The sequence below is a fragment of the Gymnodraco acuticeps genome, unplaced genomic scaffold, assembly GCF_902827175.1.
Source record: "Gymnodraco acuticeps unplaced genomic scaffold, fGymAcu1.1, whole genome shotgun sequence".
Taxonomy (NCBI): domain Eukaryota; kingdom Metazoa; phylum Chordata; class Actinopteri; order Perciformes; family Bathydraconidae; genus Gymnodraco; species Gymnodraco acuticeps.
Genome location: NW_022989843.1, coordinates 729,504 through 748,905, shown reverse-complemented (window position 1 = coordinate 748,905; position 19,402 = coordinate 729,504). Strand labels below are relative to the sequence as shown.

General features: G+C 39.6%; 1 protein-coding gene across 1 annotated transcript in view; it reads left to right on the top strand.

Moving 5' to 3' along the window:
- aacs (acetoacetyl-CoA synthetase) overlaps positions 1–19,402 on the top strand; it is a 54,905-nt gene that overhangs the window by 28,830 nt on the left and 6,673 nt on the right. Inside the window, exons 6-12 of the mRNA XM_034238185.1 lie at positions 2,346–2,460; positions 2,642–2,723; positions 2,890–3,046; positions 6,764–6,844; positions 8,268–8,392; positions 14,697–14,761; positions 17,076–17,198. Of these exons, the coding sequence (XP_034094076.1) occupies positions 2,346–2,460; positions 2,642–2,723; positions 2,890–3,046; positions 6,764–6,844; positions 8,268–8,392; positions 14,697–14,761; positions 17,076–17,198 (748 nt within the window). The remainder of the gene's footprint in view (positions 1–2,345; positions 2,461–2,641; positions 2,724–2,889; positions 3,047–6,763; positions 6,845–8,267; positions 8,393–14,696; positions 14,762–17,075; positions 17,199–19,402) is intronic.

The window sequence follows — 19,402 nt, the reverse complement described above, 5'->3', positions numbered from 1 at the left end:
TGCTTTTGTGGATATGTACTGCAGCTTCAGCGATCATTTTCTGATAATGATTGCGCAATAGCCCCGCCTCTCCCCACCTCTGCTGCTCACCCCCGCGTCAAAGTAAACTGCACACTGAATTCAGATTATTTATCTTTCTCTCGATATGGACATAAACGCGAGAGAAGTCTAATCTGACAGGACGGAGACACCTCTCAAACTACCTAAACTAGTTATAAATATGTTTATTTTTACTGTCGGCCGGGTCACTCATTACTGGATCAGCTGCTGCATGAAACAGACACTGGCGCTGTCCAAAGAGAGGGAGGAAAAAGAGAGGCTCCGTGTATTTTATTATTATAATATATAGAGTCGTTATTCATTTGTTTTAAAGCTCAATAAATAACAAAGAAGACCTTTGACCGGCACTTTTATAATTTTGTCGGAAGGTTTAAACTTTAATACACGTTGACTGGCGAAAAACTCTGCCCGGTTCCCTCGGCTCCCACCGCGGAGAATAAACAGAAGGGCAACCATGACAACCATGCTTCTTCGCTGCTTTTGTGGAGGAAGTTACAGCGCCACGTACAGGCTCCTGCATATGTACTGTAGCTTCTCCAGCGGTTGGAGCTAAACGGAGCGGTCTCGTGTGGGCAGACACTATCCGGATAACTATTGCGTGTGGACGGAAGCTTGTTTGCGTTTGCGTTTGCGTTAATCCTATGCGTTTAGCCGTTTTCGTCCTCGTGTGGCCGGGGTCTGAAGCACATCTTGAGCACTACAGACAACAGTGTTATCTCTTAATCCTAACAACACTCATAGCTCCAGCTACAGTACTGAGCCATACTGGGTCAATGGTCTTTTATCAATCCACCCACATATGCAAACTGACATAAAGCATCAGTTCGTGTGTGATCCCAGAGAAACGCTTTCATCTTTTGCTCCTTTGTCTCCCTCATCTATGCTTATTGTTTCTTGTGTGCTATTGCCTCGTCTGGCAGATCAGAGAACTACACTTACAATAAAAACATGTCTTCATCCTGAGAGGCAGATAGATCTGCCTCTCAATTCTAATGTCAACTAATTACAGTCGTTGATGAACTGCTTGACCGAGATCAAATCCTGGCTGAGCCAAAATGTCCTCAACTTCAACGAGAGCAAGACCAAGGTCATCTTTTTTGGACCCCAACCAACAGCCTCCCCGGTTGATATTCTGGGCTCCCTCAATAAAAATACCCTCCCCTCTGTCATGAACCTTGGAGTGACCTTCAATAGCGCTTTTAAATTTGATAAGCAGGTCAGCACCATAGTCAAGACCTGCTTTTTTAAAATACGACTATTGGCTAAGACCAAGTCGTATTTATCTTTTAAAGACTTAGAAAGGGTTATTAACGTCTTCGTAACCTCAAGACTGGATTACTGCAACGCTCTATACGTGGGTATGGACCAGGCCTCAATTAGACGCCTGCAGCTAGTCCAGAACGCAGCTGCACGTCTTCTGACTGGCCACAAAAAACGTGACCACATCACCCCAATTCTGGCCTCATTACACTGGCTTCCAATTCGGTTCCGTATTGATTTTAAACTTCTTTTATTTGTTTTTAAAGCCCTAAATGGGCTGGCTCCGGCTTATATAGCCAAACTCCTCCATCGCTACACCCCAGCCAGAGCATTAAGGTCTGCTGACCTGATCGTGCCCAAGACCAGGCTCAAAACCCGAGGGCATCGAGCTTTCGCAGCGGCGGGCCCTAGGCTCTGAACACTCTGCCCCTCCATGTGAGGTCGGCCCAGACCCTAGGGGGTTTTAAATCAACACTAAAGACTCACTCCCCTGGCCTTCTAGTCAGAGCGGAACACGACTCCTGACATTTCCCTGTGTGTGATTTTTATATTTGCTGTTGTAATTTATTGTCTTCTGTTTGTGATTGTAGTAATGTGTTATTTATTATTTGCACTTTGGCTCGACCAAAAATCGTTTTTATAATGTGCTATATAAATAAAACCTGATTTGATTTTATTCACCTTTAGTTAGAAGTTATTCACTGCATGTTACGCTCAATGTTGCTAGTTATGTGAGGATGAACAATATAGAGGTCATTTAGGGGCAATTATACTTTACATTCCTCATGCATTTTGTCTTGAGCTTATGTCCACCATCTGAATCACGTTGTTCTCTTCCATTGCTCCCTTCATTCTCTGCTTGAATATGCTTCTGTTTTGTAACAAACAATGTTGTCTTGTCTTATGTTAAAAGCAAGATCAAGTATTTCCTTTTAATTCTTACATGAACTGCCCTTATTCCTGTGTTCTTACTCAGTGTTCTGATTTTTAAGATGTAACCCTCTCTCTCTCCTTTTTTGTGTCAGGGTGTCCTTGACAGGTTTTCTCAAATCCAGCCCAAGCTGATCTTCTCTGTTGCCGCTGTGGTTTACAACGGAAAAACACACGACCACATGGAGAAGCTGACCAGTGTTGTCAAAGGTTAGCACCAACACTATGTGACCGACCATACATTTGTACATTTTATATCTAATTTTTAACATTTATAATAGTAGAGGAACTTCATTTTACTCTACTGGTCTTATGGCTCCTTCTACATTTAAGCATGTTTTAGTTGACCAAAGTATCTTGAATATATCTAAAAATCTGAATCTCTCTGTAGGTCTGCCTGACCTGAAGAAAGTGGTGGTGGTTCCCTATGCTCGCTCCAAACATGAGATCGACCTCTCCAAGATCCCCAACAGGTGTGTGTCTTTCAATACAGCTTCGCTCAAGTAATAAAACTGAGAAGCTAAAACTGTTTTTTTAATTATTATGACGAGAGCAGAGATACACTTTGTTTCATATATCATATTGATCGTTTTCTTTCATTTCCTCCCTGACTCTTTTTTAAATTTGTTATCTTCACAGTGTATTTATAGATGATTTCTTGGCTTCTGGGCGCGGTGGTGAGGCCGAGCACTTTCCTCAGCTGGAGTTTGAGCAGCTTCCGTTCAATCACCCCTTGTTCATCATGTACTCGTCTGGCACCACAGGAGCTCCTAAATGTATGGTGCACTCTGCTGGGGTAAGGAAAACAGTGGCTTCCTTTTAATCATTAATATGGTTCACTTACCCTCCTTTTGGGTCTCATGCAATAAGCAATATACAAACACATTTCCTCTCAGTATCAACCATTCATTCTTTTTTGTTGGTGCCAATGCCAGGAAACTTATTTTTCTTTATTTTAAAATGTAAAGAAACGCATAACTATATATCGCAATGAGATTTTAAGAATATAAAATCTCTATGAGGATATTGGGTGGATTCAGTTTCTGAATGGCGTACATTCGGCTCTTTAATGCTTATTGATTTTCCTATTAAGTCACTATTGGATCTCCCAAAAATACATCTTTATTAACATTTGGAATAAGGAACATGTTAACATTTCAAAACAAAGAGACACCTTTGGCTTGGCATTTTTGTTAATTTGTTGTTGCTGTTCCACACGGGTTAAATGGACCACAGCTGTCTCAAACACACGCGCACACACACACACACACACACACACACACACACACACACACACACACACACACACACACACACACACACACACACACACACACACACGCACGCACACACACACTGGTCACCTCTCCTGGGTTGGCCCACATGTACAGTTTGCTATTCACTGCACACCATTTATATTAATACACATGAACAGTCAGATAGAAGGGGATGTTCTCAATAAACCTAGCGTGTACAAGAAGAAGACACGGAGGATATCTGTACAAATTGACAAGTAATGTTGAGATAATCAAATTTATTGGCATTTCTGCAGATAGCAGACAGTTTGCTCAGTACTTCATGCATTATAGATCGTCAAGTATTTATTTCTAAACAGAGATATGTTTAATGAGACATGTTTATTTCTAAACATGTCATTATTTTTGACTTCAGAGTGAAAAGTTCTTGACCTTGGAAAAAAGGGTTGAAAGAAAACTTCACCAAAATGTCTATTAGTAGCTTTTCTGGAGCTTTATTTCATGAGAATATGATTCCTAAATTGCTCATGGAAGCTTAAACTATTTCAATATTATAGCTGTCGCATGATACCATCGCTTGACACATTAGGAGCGTAACCATTGTTTACTGATGAGAATATATAATACTTACATTTTAACTGTATTTTTTTTATTTTTTTAAGAAAATGTATCTTTTAAATCAAACTATAAAACATGTAACACTCTCTTGGCCAGCTTAATGTGTGTGTGTATATATACATATATACATATATATATATACTCTAAATTTCTTTTAAAAAACATGTTTTTTGTAATAACTACTCCCAATGTTGACATGTCACCACAAGATGGCAGCAGACCTCCATCAGCAGATCTTTGAAAGGTTATCCTCTCTCAGGAGAGTGCACAACTGACAATTTTCTTTCCTGTTACATATCACATCTGAGTGAGGGAGACAGCCAGATGAAAGTGTGATTTTAAAAGGACCATTGCACTTTGAAAGCTGAAACACTCAACGTTGAAAAACGGGTTAACACTCAAACAAATTCATTCACACATTCTCACAAAACGTCTTCCTCTTTTTTTTTGACACACCTGAAATGTTTTTCACCGTTTCAGATTTGCTATCCTTAGTTTTCATGCATTTCCATAGTCCCTCATAATGTTTTTTCCCCTTGCTTTAGCTCTCTTTCCATTAGGGCTGTGCAATTAATCGTATTTTAATCGCAATTACGATTTTGGCCTGCCACAATTACGAAATCAACATAATCGATTATTTTGCTTTGCTAGGTTGTGACAGTGCACTGCAACATATTTGATCTAATTTATTTTAGTCTAATTTATTTTTATTTATCATATTTATATATGTTTAGTAGCTTGTGGAAGTGCGCTCCAAAATATTTGTTGATTTAGTTTATTGGTATTTATTATTTTTGATATTATTTATTTAAATGTAGATATACATATATCATGTATTTTATTTATTTTTGTATTGGTTTTTCAGTTGAATTATACGTTCAGGGTAATCAACAGTTAAAAAGATACTGTTCAAATTATTATTTGTATTTGTTTTAAAGTACAATAAATTGATGTTTTCAAAGTCAATGAATAATCTTATTCAATAATTGTGATATCAATTATTGACCAAAATAATCGTGATTATGATTTTTGCATTAATCAAGCAGCCCTACTTTCCATCACTGTCTTCCTTTCCGTCTCTTTATTTTCTGCCCCCTCGTTCTCCCCATGCTGCCGATAATTGGAATAATGCGTTGGTGAAAACATGTCGTAGTGCGAGGCTGGCTCCACCAATTACAGTAGCTCGGGCACTGTTGCGCTTTCTGCTTTGTTATGGCTCTGTTAACATGCTGTCAGTAGCAAGATGGCACACTCCAAAGAATGGGAAAAGGCAGATGAGTCCTGCCAAAGATCACACACACACACACACACACACACACACACACACACACACACACACACACACACACACACACACACACACACACACACACACACACACACACACACACACACACACACACACACACACACACACACAGAGCACCTGTTAATGCAGACAGGATAGTACACATCAAGGCTCCAAACTAAAACACACACAGCCACACACACGCTCCCACAGTTTATGCTCAACACCAGCAATAATAACCTATCCAACTGTGACAGGTTCGTGACTGCGGGGCATTTCACACAAATTGCCCTTTTGTCAAAAGAAGTGCTACTGTGTGCTGTGTGTTAAATCTTGGTCCGACAGAGGCATCTTTCATGTCATGAATGAAATTATTAACAATAACCTTAAACAGTCAATACAATTGTTATTATTTTCATTTTGGATTACTTTGCACATTATTTTTTTTGATTACTTTAATATTTGCTTTATGAAAAAACTGCCAGAAAATGTAGTTTAAGGTGATATTTTTTGTTGTCAGTCCAAAACTTAAAGATATTCAGTGATATAGGATACACAAGATTCAAAGGTTTTACTGTCATGTGCACATAACATACATACATATATATGTCCATTTTAATTCATTTATAATTTTATAGTTATTTTATCATTTGTTTTTTTATCTTTGATTTTATCCTTAATTTTATGAATCCGTGTGAATCTCTGCTGTCCTTTTTTTCATCCTTACCCTGTTGCTGTTAAACTACTGAATTTCCCCACGGGGATTAATAACAGTGTAGAAATGGCAATGAACATTACATGGCACTTGTTAGACGCTTTTATCCAAAGCGACTTACATACTCAGTACTGTGGACAATCCCCACAGGAGCAATTTGGGGTGAAGTGCCCCCAGAATATCTTCTGACCCGAGCTCCTCCAACAATTCAAAATATATAATAGAATACAAAACTACAAATAAAAAATAGTGCAAGAAGTCTATATACATTTAAATAGAATATAATATGTACAAGAACAGAATATTAACACAAAATTAAATATGGTTTATTGCGGTGATAACTATTTTATATATATATATATATATATATATATAAGTAGATTGCAAGATGACAAACAGATTCATGTTTATCGGGGCACTTAACAGAGCTCAGGTGTTTAGCAGTCTTATTGCAAGAGCAGAATTTCTCCATATTGGAGAGGCCCGAAAAAACATTTCATGACACTTTTACAGGAATAATTACTCCCATGATTACTAGATCATCTACAAAGTCAGTAAGTTATTATTTTCTATTGAATGACTAACGGACTAGTCAATTAAAAACGATTATTAATCTGTCTTTTTCTGTATTTGCAGGGAACACTCATCCAGCACTTGAAAGAACACATTCTCCATGGCAATATGACCAGCAGTGATGTCATCATTTACTACACCACGGTATGTACACAATGCCTTCTCTATTAAACTGAGGGAAAGTTAGGAAAATGTTACACACACACATAGACACACAAACCGATCTTGTCTAATGAGCAGCATTGAGTACAGAAGGTCAGAGCTGTGCATCATTTCTTGTTGTTACTCAAAGAATCTAGCTCCTTTTGATGATGCACTCTGAGAAACATCATTTAATGTTGATTAAAGCTGAAACAGTTGTTTGGGGTAGTGTTTGTCGGTTTTACACATGATCAGTGCACATTTTAAATTCATGGTGGTCATGTTTTTTTTTACACATCAATACATAAATGGGCAAACCTCACATTATCTTGACTAAGAAATTGATTCTGTCAAGTTTTAGGATTACTGCCGTATGTCTTAAAAAATAAAGTATGACCCATGTATGTCTGTTAAGTCGACCTGTGTCTAAATATCTGCTCAGCCAACATTATTGAAAAGTATTTTCTGCTGCAACTACGGATTATTTTCATCATATATTAATCGCTTGATTTCCATTTAACTGATTATTAGTTTATTCTACGATATACCAGTTTTGTTTTCAATATGAAATAACGTAGACTTATTTCTTGTCTTATGCGATCGTCAGTCAAATTATTTATTTATTTATAGAAATGATAGAAAAGCTGCAAATCGTGTCAAAAGCTTGACCCAGCACATTTTTGTTGATAAAAGACCAAAAATGATTTATTGCATTTATTTCAGTCAACTAATATATTAAATTACCTATTGTTTCACCACTAATTGTAACTTTATAATTACAATAATTGTATTATATAAAATAAAAAAATCTGAATTCAATTTGATCTCAACTGCACAATAGTAGAGTTTATTGCTTTTTATGGACACACACACACACACACACACACACACACACACACACACACACACACACACACACACACACACACACACACACACACACACCACACACACACACACCACACACACACACACACACACACACACACACACACACACACACACACACACACACACACACACACACACACACACACAACACACACACACACACACACACACACACACACACACACACACACACACACACACACACACACACACACACACACACACACACACGCACACAGAGATAGAAAAAGGTAGGAAACAATACCCACATGTTTGTAATTATGTGAATCACAGAAGCATGACCATAAACTGACCACTGGGTCACTGTGTGTGTGTGTGTGTGTGTGTGTGTGTGTGTGTGTGTGTGTGTGTGTGTGTGTGTGTGTGTGTGTGTGTGTGTGTGTGTGTGTGTGTGTGTGTGTGTGTGTGTGTGTGTGTGTGTGTGTGTGTGTGTGTGTGTGTGTGTGTGTGTGTGTGTGTGTGTGTGTGTGTGTGTGTGTGTGTGTGTGTGTGTGTGTGTGTGTGTTGTCCTTAGACTGGCTGGATGATGTGGAACTGGCTGATGTCTGCTCTGGCAGTGGGAGCCTCTGTGGTTTTATATGACGGTTCACCTCTAATACCCACACCCAATGTACTGTGGGACCTGACGGACCAGCTGGGGTGAGTTTAACACATAGACACACGCAAAAAAACCAATAACAGAATTGTTGTGCTGTTTATTGCTTTCTGTCGGTAGATGATTATTTTAAACACATAATGAAATAAAATCCCTTTGAAAACACATTTGTAATGAAGGGGTTTTGAATACAAATACAATTTATCTGTTTTTATCCAACAGTTTTCAACCGATAGATAGTGTAGCTTCTGTTAAGTGTAGCGTAGCCCAACCCATGTTTCATTGTCAACACAAATGGTGCACCTGACATTAGACCACTATATATTCCTTTAATCTAATACTTGGTTTAAATGAAGAGAAAAGAGACTCATAGAGAAAGAATGGAAAAACCCAGACAATGCAAAGGAGAAGGAGGGATTTGGACAGACTGACAGAGAGGGAAAGACAGCACAAGCAAAGGGTAAGGTTTTCCTTGGAGATTTTGTTTTCAACCACAGAATTGGTAATGTGTTTGCCTAATTAACAACTTGGACACACACGCATACAAGAGCCGACCTATGAATAAAGATTTCTGCCGGTTATTATTTGTATGGAGAACGGAGATCCACAGCAACTGATCATACAATAACCCTTCATTATTTACTTATTAATGTATCACTCCTTATTTAAATGAGAAGACAGAGGGGGAAAGGATGTCTTGGCCATTAAAGAGACACAAAGGAGAAAATGAATGAAAAAGGCAGGGAAATGGAAGATAAGAACGATTATTATTTTGGTGTATGGTTGGAAAATAGTAACAGACTTATTATAACTGGATGTGGAGTCACCAGGAAGAAGTTTTGAGAGTGTCTCTGCATTGAGAATTGGAGGAAACATAATCCTACATTAATTTCCACACGTTTAAAAACAAATCAAGCATACAAATACATTATTTATAACTTTTAATAAGCCCATATGAGCTGCCTGGCTGTTATTTTGAAAGAGCATTGATGTGCTGTATTTAGCTGAACAAGCTGCTTTAAGGCAGCAGGGTCAGCCATCCATTGAGCCTGTTGTTATTGAGATTGATAGTGAAACCCGGGTCAAACTACAAGACGGCTGAAACCTAAAGTTTACAATCTAGTCAGAGGCTGTTCACACAATAAAAGGCTCAATGGGGACTTTACAGATTCCATATTTGAGAAAAATGTTCCCTTTTCCTACGCAGAATCTACCGTATGTTGAGGTAACACAATTAAAAAGATACTTGTGATACTGAGTCCTGAGAAGTAGATGCTACTTTAAACCCACTACTGTACTGTTTAATACTATATATCCCCTTTCATTTTTAATGCAAGACATATTTTCAGACACTGTAGGTGTTCATCCCAACAGATTGGTATGTAAATGTCCTGAAATCCTCCCCCATCGCCAACATAAACAGCGGATTCTAAACCAAGTATTGATTTTCTATTGTCTTTAGAAAAGAGAGGAAACGGTCAAGGACAAAAGTGTGTGTGAGTGAATGTGTGCAGGCAGGCAATGAATTGGCTCAGATCTAATGTGTTCCATTGTTCAGGTCTATATACAGTACGTCTAAAAGCTGGATAGGTAAGTGTTAGTTCTCCCCAGAGAAGGCCATACGCTTTCTCTTTATCATTTGTTTTAAAGAAAGTCCTTGTGTCATATGGTATTCACAATTTGAATGCATTCACTCAGTCATTTATTTAGTATATGACTCCAGATAAAAGTGCACAGATTCAATGGAATGATACCGATACAGTTTGCCAGCACAGATTGATGCAAACCATTTACTTGTTTATATTTATATACATATGATTCATTTATAATTAAGTGCTACCAACATTGCTGGAATGAAGAACTGTGTGTCCTCTGCTAACCTTTTTGATATTTTCAACAAATTATCATTTAAAAAAGGGGTGGAAGAATTGCATGAGAAACTCTCTCCCCCTTAAACCCCACCGCCTTAAGCAACCTGAGAGCCATCTCAGTCAACCTGTAGTTCAATTATGACAAACCATTTGCACTGTGGTCAGCAAAAGTAATACCCTTTTTAAGGAAGTGGTACCATAGACAGTGCAGCAGGAGTGGCATATTGGAAGGGAAGGAAGGAAGGAAGGGAATAATGGGGATACAAATGTGACGCATATAAAGAGTAGTGGGAAATAAAGAGCAGAAGTACTTCTCCTGCAAAAACTCTGCTTGTAAATCCCAAATATAATGAGCTCCTTCCACAACTTTACTAGTCGATTTTAACATCAAATACAATATATTAGGAACCTCCATTGATTATTGGTATTAAAATAACTGGGATTGGGTAACATCAACATTTTTGATTGGTTTGTAGTAGCTGTTTAATCACTTACATGTCTAAAGCTTTTAACCTCTCTGCTTTGTTCCCTCAAATATTTTCAATTGGAAAATCAAGTGTGTTCAAGGTTAACATAGAAAAAGAAAATGAATCCTCACAGAGGAATTCAATGGAGGGCTGCCATGATGACTGATGAACAGACCAAACCATTTCAACTGTGAGATTTTTGAACCAATTAAGTGCTGATGTTGCCACCTCAGACACATTTTCCACATCCTAACGCTTTGTGGAAAGACCCTCTGGGGGAGGCTGACAAGAAATATTTTACACCCTCCTCTGAATTGGGGTTGGACATTTTAATTGGGGCTAAATCTGTCAGTCTTAAACTTACATTGAGGCTTCTCCTGTAGCCTTGACTTGGTTAGTTAGAATTGTAATAACTACTCCCAATGTTGAATTATTCTGCTCAGTCAAGCCTTAAAACTGACATTGCCAGATATAAATCTCTTTATAGATATGTTTTTGAAGATTGCTTTTACACAACAAGCCCCTTTTGCTAAAAAATTGATTATTGCAGACTTTCTGCTTTTGGAAAAAAAGTCAAAGGTGCTGGAAGCCTGCAAATTGGGAAAGTCTCAGGAGAGTTGTGTTTGTTTTTAATTCTCCAGTAGTTTTCTGTGCTTCACGACATATTAAGGATGCTTGAGAGAGACCAAGCCACTGAGGATGTTCTCTGTCCACAATGGTATTTCCAGAAAGACCCTTACTGTATACAGAGAACATAAGCCACAACATGTATTAACGTTTTACATATAACATGGATTTCAATGACTCTAAAATAAACTATATTCATGTAAAACACAAACATGTGTGAAATATCCGAGTGAAAAGCAAGCAAAAGGTTACAAAATGTATTCTGTGACAGGTTTATATGTTTGAATGAGACATCAGTATTCTCTGAGGAGCTTCTTGTCTCTTCCATCTTTTGTCCAATATATGTTGAGCTAAGATGTCAGAAAGAGCTTTCCTTTACCTTTTCAACGATAAAAGTGTTGCAAAATTCCCAGTTTGAAGGACATGACTGCAGATACAGTTGAGCAGATTGCATCTTACCAACCCTATTTCAGATATCCTCTTGTCTTCAAGCTCTACATTTTGTAAACTAGAGACTCAAGTCTTCATCAATTCTTTTACACAGAATTTGTATTCAGAAACCAAACAATAACATTCTTTTTTAAGTGCTTAGGTTTACTGTACATGTCTACATTCATTTTGAGCCATATTGTCTTCTGCTTTGCCTTTTTGGATTTTCTTGCACCGGGTTAGATTGTAGCACAAAATGAGAATATTTGATAAAACAAAACAGAAAAGGCCTCACAATTCTAGATGACAGAAAGAGTTGAGGGCTGATGGAAAAGTCATTCTTAACATGTCTGTCCTTTCAGAAACTCACGAGAGAGAACAATGACTTGGCAGGAGGGGGGCTTAGTATTAGAATCATGTTAGTGAGTGAAAGCAACAGGGTTCTTAGGAAATTGGTCTAACTTTAGAAACAAAAGCACTAACACCCTGCTATGGAGGCTGTCAATGATACTGAACAATCCCTCTTGTACATTTTCCCTATATTGATTCTCAAAATTGATGTCGAGCTTCAAACTTTTAATATTGCAAATAGGTAAACAATTACACCATCAGGCGTAGGTTTCAAACTGTTCCTCATCGCCCCTGATGTCTGAGAAGAAAGTAATGGTGCATATTTATATTACAATTCTTCCCGGAGTGGAGGATAAGTGCGAAAGTAGTTTAGAAAGCATGCACTGAGAAGAGGGACCTCAGTTTGTACTTCATGACACTCACAGAGACACATTAACGTTATAGCTGCTCCGAGGGGCTCTTGTGTCTGATTGGCTTTGAGTGTATCTTATTGGCCCGGTAGCTTCCACCAACATGTCTCCCTTGAAACAGACACACTGGTACATTTACAAGTGCAGACACACACTCACAAACAAGAGACACACAGCTACTATTCAAGCGTCCATCCTAAACATCCAATTATCAGCCACACCTGGCCACCTGCCTCCAATCAGAACACACTGACCCGATCAGTTGTCGCTAGCAACGAACAAAGACAGACGTGTAAGAGGGGGGCGGGATGATGGATAGGATGGAGAGTGACTTCATTACTCCCCAAGCCTGTTTATTGGCTGAGTTTAACAACACAGACATTCATTTCTGAGTAATCCACAGAGATTTGGAAGTAAATAAGATAAGAAGTAATATGACCTATTGAATGATTTCAACAACAATACTTTGGCTTAGGTTAATTGTTAACCAAAGGAGAGGCTTGCGAGACAGCATGGAAGATCTGTGTGTGTGTGTGTGTGTGTGTATTGGGCCAGTGCACGCATCATTCACACCACTCCTTTTGAGATGCTACTTCTTTGAACCTTTGCCCTCTCACCCTATCTAACCCCCCCACTGCTTCCCTCACCCTATTACCACTTATTGATTTGAACATCTGAGAGCAAATCACATCTTTCACTGCCAACCAATTCCTGGTTATTGACCAATCAAGCATCAGACAGTTGTTTTGTATCCCAGAGACGGATTCTTTTTTTGATCTTGTTTTGATTGACAGACATGGTTACCGTTGTGATAGGGTGCAATTTGATTGATTTGATGTCAACAAAAATAACTTGAAGACACAGACTGAGACACAAACACACCCATTCACCGAGGCAGACTTTAAAGGGCCCTTTGTTTTAGAATTAAAACTGCAGGGGAACACAGAAGTGACGTTTTGTCACTTCATGCTTTCCACATGTTGTCAGCTGTCAGGAGGACTTCCATTCACACAGAAGAAAGACACCTTCAAACATCATTTCATTACAGAGTTGCCGTGTGCAAACATCCTGTCAATACAGTTTCCACTCTGAACCATCTCCTTGTGGAACATTGCTTTGAGAAAAAAGATTATTAATTTACCCCTTTTAGAAGTGAAGATAAAGTCATTTCTTCTGGGAATGTCCTTTTCGAGCTTAAGAATAAAAGCCTTTTATCAGAATTCTTTTTTTCCCACATTGTTTTGTTGACAGGAAGAATATGAATTATGTTATCAACATGCTGCAAACAATAGTTTCATTTAGAACCATGACACAAAGCAAAGAAAAACATTTCATTCAACCTTATATGCTACACCTGGCCCCCATTTAAAGTTTGTGAATTTGAGTGAAAATAATAAAGTCCCTGAAAGCTTTTGAAAAGAATAACATAAAATGGCATGGGCCATTAAACATGGTCAATATAGGTTTTTGTCTAAGAAAAGAAATGCAAGTTATTTTGATATTATTTGTAACTTAACCTTAGTAGATAGGCTATGTCTGCATGCATGTCCCTCACAGTTGCGATGTTGTATCAGCGGTCACATGACTTGAGAAAGTGCAACAGAAATTATCCTTGATCCTTGTCTTAAACTTTACCATGATGGGTCCTTGAAATTGAAGGAGTTGTGCCTTGAATTTGATGTTTAAGAAGTTTTGGGAACCATGTATACTATAGTATTCGTCCCCATCCTAATGCAGTCAATTTATTTGTTGGAGTCGAGCTTTGCTACTTGTTTAATTTTGATTATTTTTTAGAATTCCCAGCATAAACAGTGATTACAAACAGATGTCACAAAGTTTGTTTGCCTTTCTGTTCATCCAATTAACTGTCCAATATTCTGGTCTTGAGCTAAATATTCCAAACCGGCCGGATTGCCATGGAATTTGGCAACAACATTCCTGCCATACAAAAGGATGAGTCATAATGTTTGCTCATTTTGTTCTGTTGTTAAAAGTTTATACTTGTCATAATACAGAATCTAGACCAAGTATGTAGGAGGGCTTTGGCAATGGCTGCCATTGTTCGCAACGATGACGCAAATTCCTTTTTTACCCCCAAAATAATGTATTTTTATTTGCATGTTTTGATAGAAATAGTGCTTTACTGATCCTTCATATTGATATTTGAAACTAAATTCTCTCTTTTTCCTTCAGTATCACTATCTTTGGTACCGGGGCCAAGTGGCTGTCAGTGCTGCAGGAGAGGAACCTGAAACCAGGTGAGCTGTGCACGCACGCACGCACGCACGCACGCACACGCACACACACACACACACACACACACACACACACACACACACACACACACACACACACACACACACACACACACACACACACACACACACACACACACACACACACACACACACACACACACACACACACACAAGCAAGCACACACACAACAGATGATAAGCAGAAACCCAGTCAGACATGCATGGGATGGTCACAATAATCATTATAATAGTGATGTTTAACTCCAAATGTCCCATATGCCATTTGCTGCAAAAATCCCTATTAGGCCTGTGTTTAGGTGTTTGACACTAAATCAAATGGATACAAAGGCTGTGATAATTCATAGGAGTCATGGACAGGGCCAACTAAGTGTCACGCCTCTCCAGAGAGGGAACCAGGTCTCTACATATAATTCTACGTATTAGATTTCCTGCTAACTTTCATACATGACACCCTACCCCTCACACCAGATACTGACTGGTTTTCGGACCCCCCCAATAAAGCAGAACTGCACCTTTCAGAGTGGCCTTTTATTGTGGCCAGCCTAAGGCACACCTGTGCAATCATCATGCTGTCTAATCAGCATCTTGATATGCCACACCTGGGAGGTGGGATGGATTATCTCGGCAAAGGAGAAGTGCTCACTATCACAGATTTTTTCAGATTTGTGAACAATATTTGAGAGAAATGGTTATTTTGTGTATTTAGAAAATGTTTTAGATCTTTGAGTTCATCTCATGAAAAATGGGAGAAAAAACAAAAGTGTTGCGTTTATATTTTTGTTCAGTGTATATATCAAAGCTTTCGCTCTTTATTGCTCAAATGTTTTGTATGTTCTCCTCCACATTCCCTTCTTGCCCTTTTCTTACTTTCTGTCCTCCTAAATTAAATAAGCTCTTGAATTGATGTGCATAGCATAACCAGTTTCTTTGCATCGCGATTCCCAGTGTGCTGTTCTAATCAACACAAATCCATATTCATATTGCCTGCTTTGTATTTCTCTCTGACTGTAACTTGTAAATTAGGTTCACGCATTAGCTCCCCTACTATGTGCCTAAACAGACACAACAAACAAAATGTATTTTTCTGCTCCACTCTCTTCAGTCAGCCAGCCACTTGTTCCGTTTGGCACAGTGTGTGTGTGTGTGTGTGTGTGTGTGTGTGTGTGTGTGTGTGTGTGTGTGTGTGTGTGTGTGTGTGTGTGTGTGTGTGTGTGTGTGTGTGTGTGTGTGTGTGTGTGTGTGTGTGTGTGTGTGTGTGTGGTGTGTGTGTGTGTGTGTGTGTGTGTGTGTGTGTGTGTGTGTGTGTGTGTGTGTGTGTGTGTGTGTGTGTGTGTGTGTGTGTGTGTGTGTGTGTGTGTGTGTGTGTGTGTGTGTGTGTGTGTGTGTGTGTGTGTGTGTGTATGTGTATGTGTGTGTGTGTTCTTATTAGAGAAAAGGGGCAGAGGGAGATGTTTGTGTCTCTTTGTTTGTTTGCATAATGTGTGTGTGAGCGTGTTTTTGTGCGGGCACACATGCCTCCAGTGAGCTGGGGCAGCGGGGGGAGCTTCTCCCCTCGCTGCCCCAGCGGATGGGCCCTTTTCCCTGGGCTGACATTTGGACCTGACACCTGGAGGCATGGTGGGGGGTAGCAAGAGTTCCCACTGTGTGCGTGGTAGTGCATGCAAGAGTGTATGTGGTGTGACATCAAGCTGGGAAAATACATTAACAAAACACGTAGGACAAATTGTCAGAAAACAAAACTCTCTCTTTCCTCCGTACCCAAATCTCTAAAAACGGGGGAACAATGGAGCTGATCCAGATTTGCTGCCGATATGACGTAATAAAAAAAAGCATTTGAGCTCCATACTGTTTCAGAAATAATCCTTAATGTGGTTTTGAACATGATATGGCGTTTAATCACGGCAGCATTTAGCTGTATCTGGGTAGAATTCTCCTGATCAGATACTCAGCTCCATGGGTTTTAAAGCTTTACACCCAGGATCAGCACTTCTCTAACAGGGCTGAAATAGAGGGGTATGAGGCATGGCTAGAATGGGTGATCTGTTTGGTATTTTTAGCAAAACACTTCATAGACAGATTTTCTATATCTGTATATATCCGAGTCCTATAATATATGCCTAAACATGGCATAATAGGAGCCCTTTAAAAAGCAACCCATCATTCAATGCCATTTGTTCCTATTGACGTCTAGGGGATATTCTTGCCAGTATTTCAAAACAGGCTAGACATTCTCAAATGTTCTACAGTCAACTAAACCATTTCTGATTCTGATTATTTGTCTCTCTCCCCCCAGCGGAAACACACAACCTCCAGTCTCTCCACACCATCCTGTCTACTGGATCTCCTCTCAAACCTCAAAGCTACGACTATGTGTACCGCTGCATCAAGAGCAACGTGCTGCTGGGCTCCATCTCAGGTGACGGATTCAGGCTGTTGACACATTTTTGTCATTTTTCCATCTGCAGGTACACATAGAAGCAGCTTTTCCAAACGATTTTGCTGTGCGCTACATAAACCCATCAGCTACACGCATACATGCAAATCAAAGCAACAAAGCATCTGCGATACAAAGGGACTGACGCACACAACGGAAAGTCAAAGCAAGAACAAATTGCATAGAACTGTACATTTTCCACACCACCCACAATGCCACCACACACACACACTCAGTCCCTCTCAGCCCATTGTTGCGTTGACAGGCATATAGAATGCTATCTGTCTCTCTGTGACGTTTAACATTTAGCACAGCCTGACACACACACACACACACACACACACACACACACACACACACACACACACACACACACACACACAATTACATACAGTTCGAGGGATTGGACACGCAAGCTGTGACTAAAATGTCACTTCGGAGAAAAAGAGTGGATGACTTATTAATTGACATCTATATATATTTGTCTTTAGGGTATTTATGCATCACTTTTCTTTTGAGCTGAGGCGCAGGAAAAGAAGGGTAAAAGTCCAGCAAAATCCCGAGCTCAAAACTAGTAGGATGAAAAGATGAAAAAGGGCAGAAGAAAATGTAAGATGAAAGGGAAGGACTCAACTTGACATTCTCTTTTTTGGTTTTCTACCATGGAAAGTAGATGTTTTTTTGTGTAAATACTTAAGAGCAGCAGGTCCTGCCCCATCACTTTCCTCCTTGTCGCCAAGGGCAACAGCAGGCTCCAACTCTATTGGCTGCCAACCGAACTAACCTTGACCCGCGATGTCAACACATTCACTCTGCGTGTGTGTGTGTGTGTGTGTTCTTAGGATTTATCACAGCATATGGGACTGACAGGTGGTCACGGTGACATATGTGATAGACCCCTTTGCCGATTTCACCGTGTGTGTGTGTGTGTGTGTGTGTGTGTGTGTGTGTGTGCGTATGTGTGTGTGTTATCCTTTCAGCAGGGATGTCAGACCCCCTCTGCTTCTCATTGGGGAATGTTAACACTTTCCTTCCTGGATTTCCTCCATCCTAATATACCTCCTTCTGACTGCCCATATGTCAGCCCTCTGCTCCTTTTTGCTTCTCCTCTTCCCTGCTGCTCCCTCGTCTTCTCTCCTCGTCTTCTCTTCTCTTCTCTCCTCTTCTTTCTCTCCTCTTCTTCTTTCTCTTCCTCTTCTTTCTCTTCTCTTCTTTCCTCTCCTCTTCTTCCTCTTCTTTCCTCTCCCTCTTCTTTCCTCTTCTTTCTCTCCTCTTCTTTCTCTCCTCGTCTTCTCTTCTCTTCTTCCTCTCCTCTTCTTTCTCTTCTCTTCTCTTCTCTCTCCTCTTCTTTCCTCTTCTCTCTCTTCTCTTCTTTCCTCTTCTTTCCTCTCCTCTTCTCTCCTCTCCTCTTCTTTCTCTCCTCTTCTTTCCTCTTCTTTCTCTTCTCTTCTTTCCTCTTCTTTCTCTCCTCTTCTTTCTCTCCTCTTCTTTCCTCTTCTCTTCTCTCCTCTTCTTTCTCTCCTCTTCTCTCTTTCTTCTCTTCTTTCTCTCCTCTTCTCTCCTCTTCTCTTCTTCCTCTCTTCTTCTCTCTCCTCTTCTCTCTCTCCTCTTCTTTCCTCTTCTCTTCTCTTTCTTTCTCTCCTCTTCTTTCTCTCCTCTTCTTTCTCTCCTCTTCTTTCCTCTCCTCTTCTCTCTTTCCTCTTCTTTCCTCTCCTCTTCTTTCTCTTCTCTTCTCTCTCTTCTTTCCTCTTCTCTCTTTCCTCTTCTTTCTCTTCTCTTCTTTCTCTTCCTCTTCTTTCCTCTTCTCTTTTCTTCTCTTCTTTCTCTCCTCTTCTCTTCTCTTCTCTTCTTTCTCTCCTCTTCTTTCCTCTTCTCTCCTCTTCTTTCTCTTCTCTTCTTTCCTCTTCTCTTCTCTTCTCTTCTTTCCTCTTCTTTCTTTCCTCTTCTCTCTCTTCTTTCTTTTCTTTTCTCTACTTTCCCTTTCTCGTCTCTTTTGTTCTTACTATGAAAAGTAAAAAGTTGAGTTGCTGTGTATGCTACATGAATGTCTGCACAAGTATTGAACTAGTGGCGGTGAAGTCCTGCTGTGACTTTTATTATGTGCATTCCTTTTATAAATCATGTTTGATTACATGCAGGCATGTGTAGGTTAGCTGGTTGTTTTTTCTGTCTCAGTCGGGGGCTTT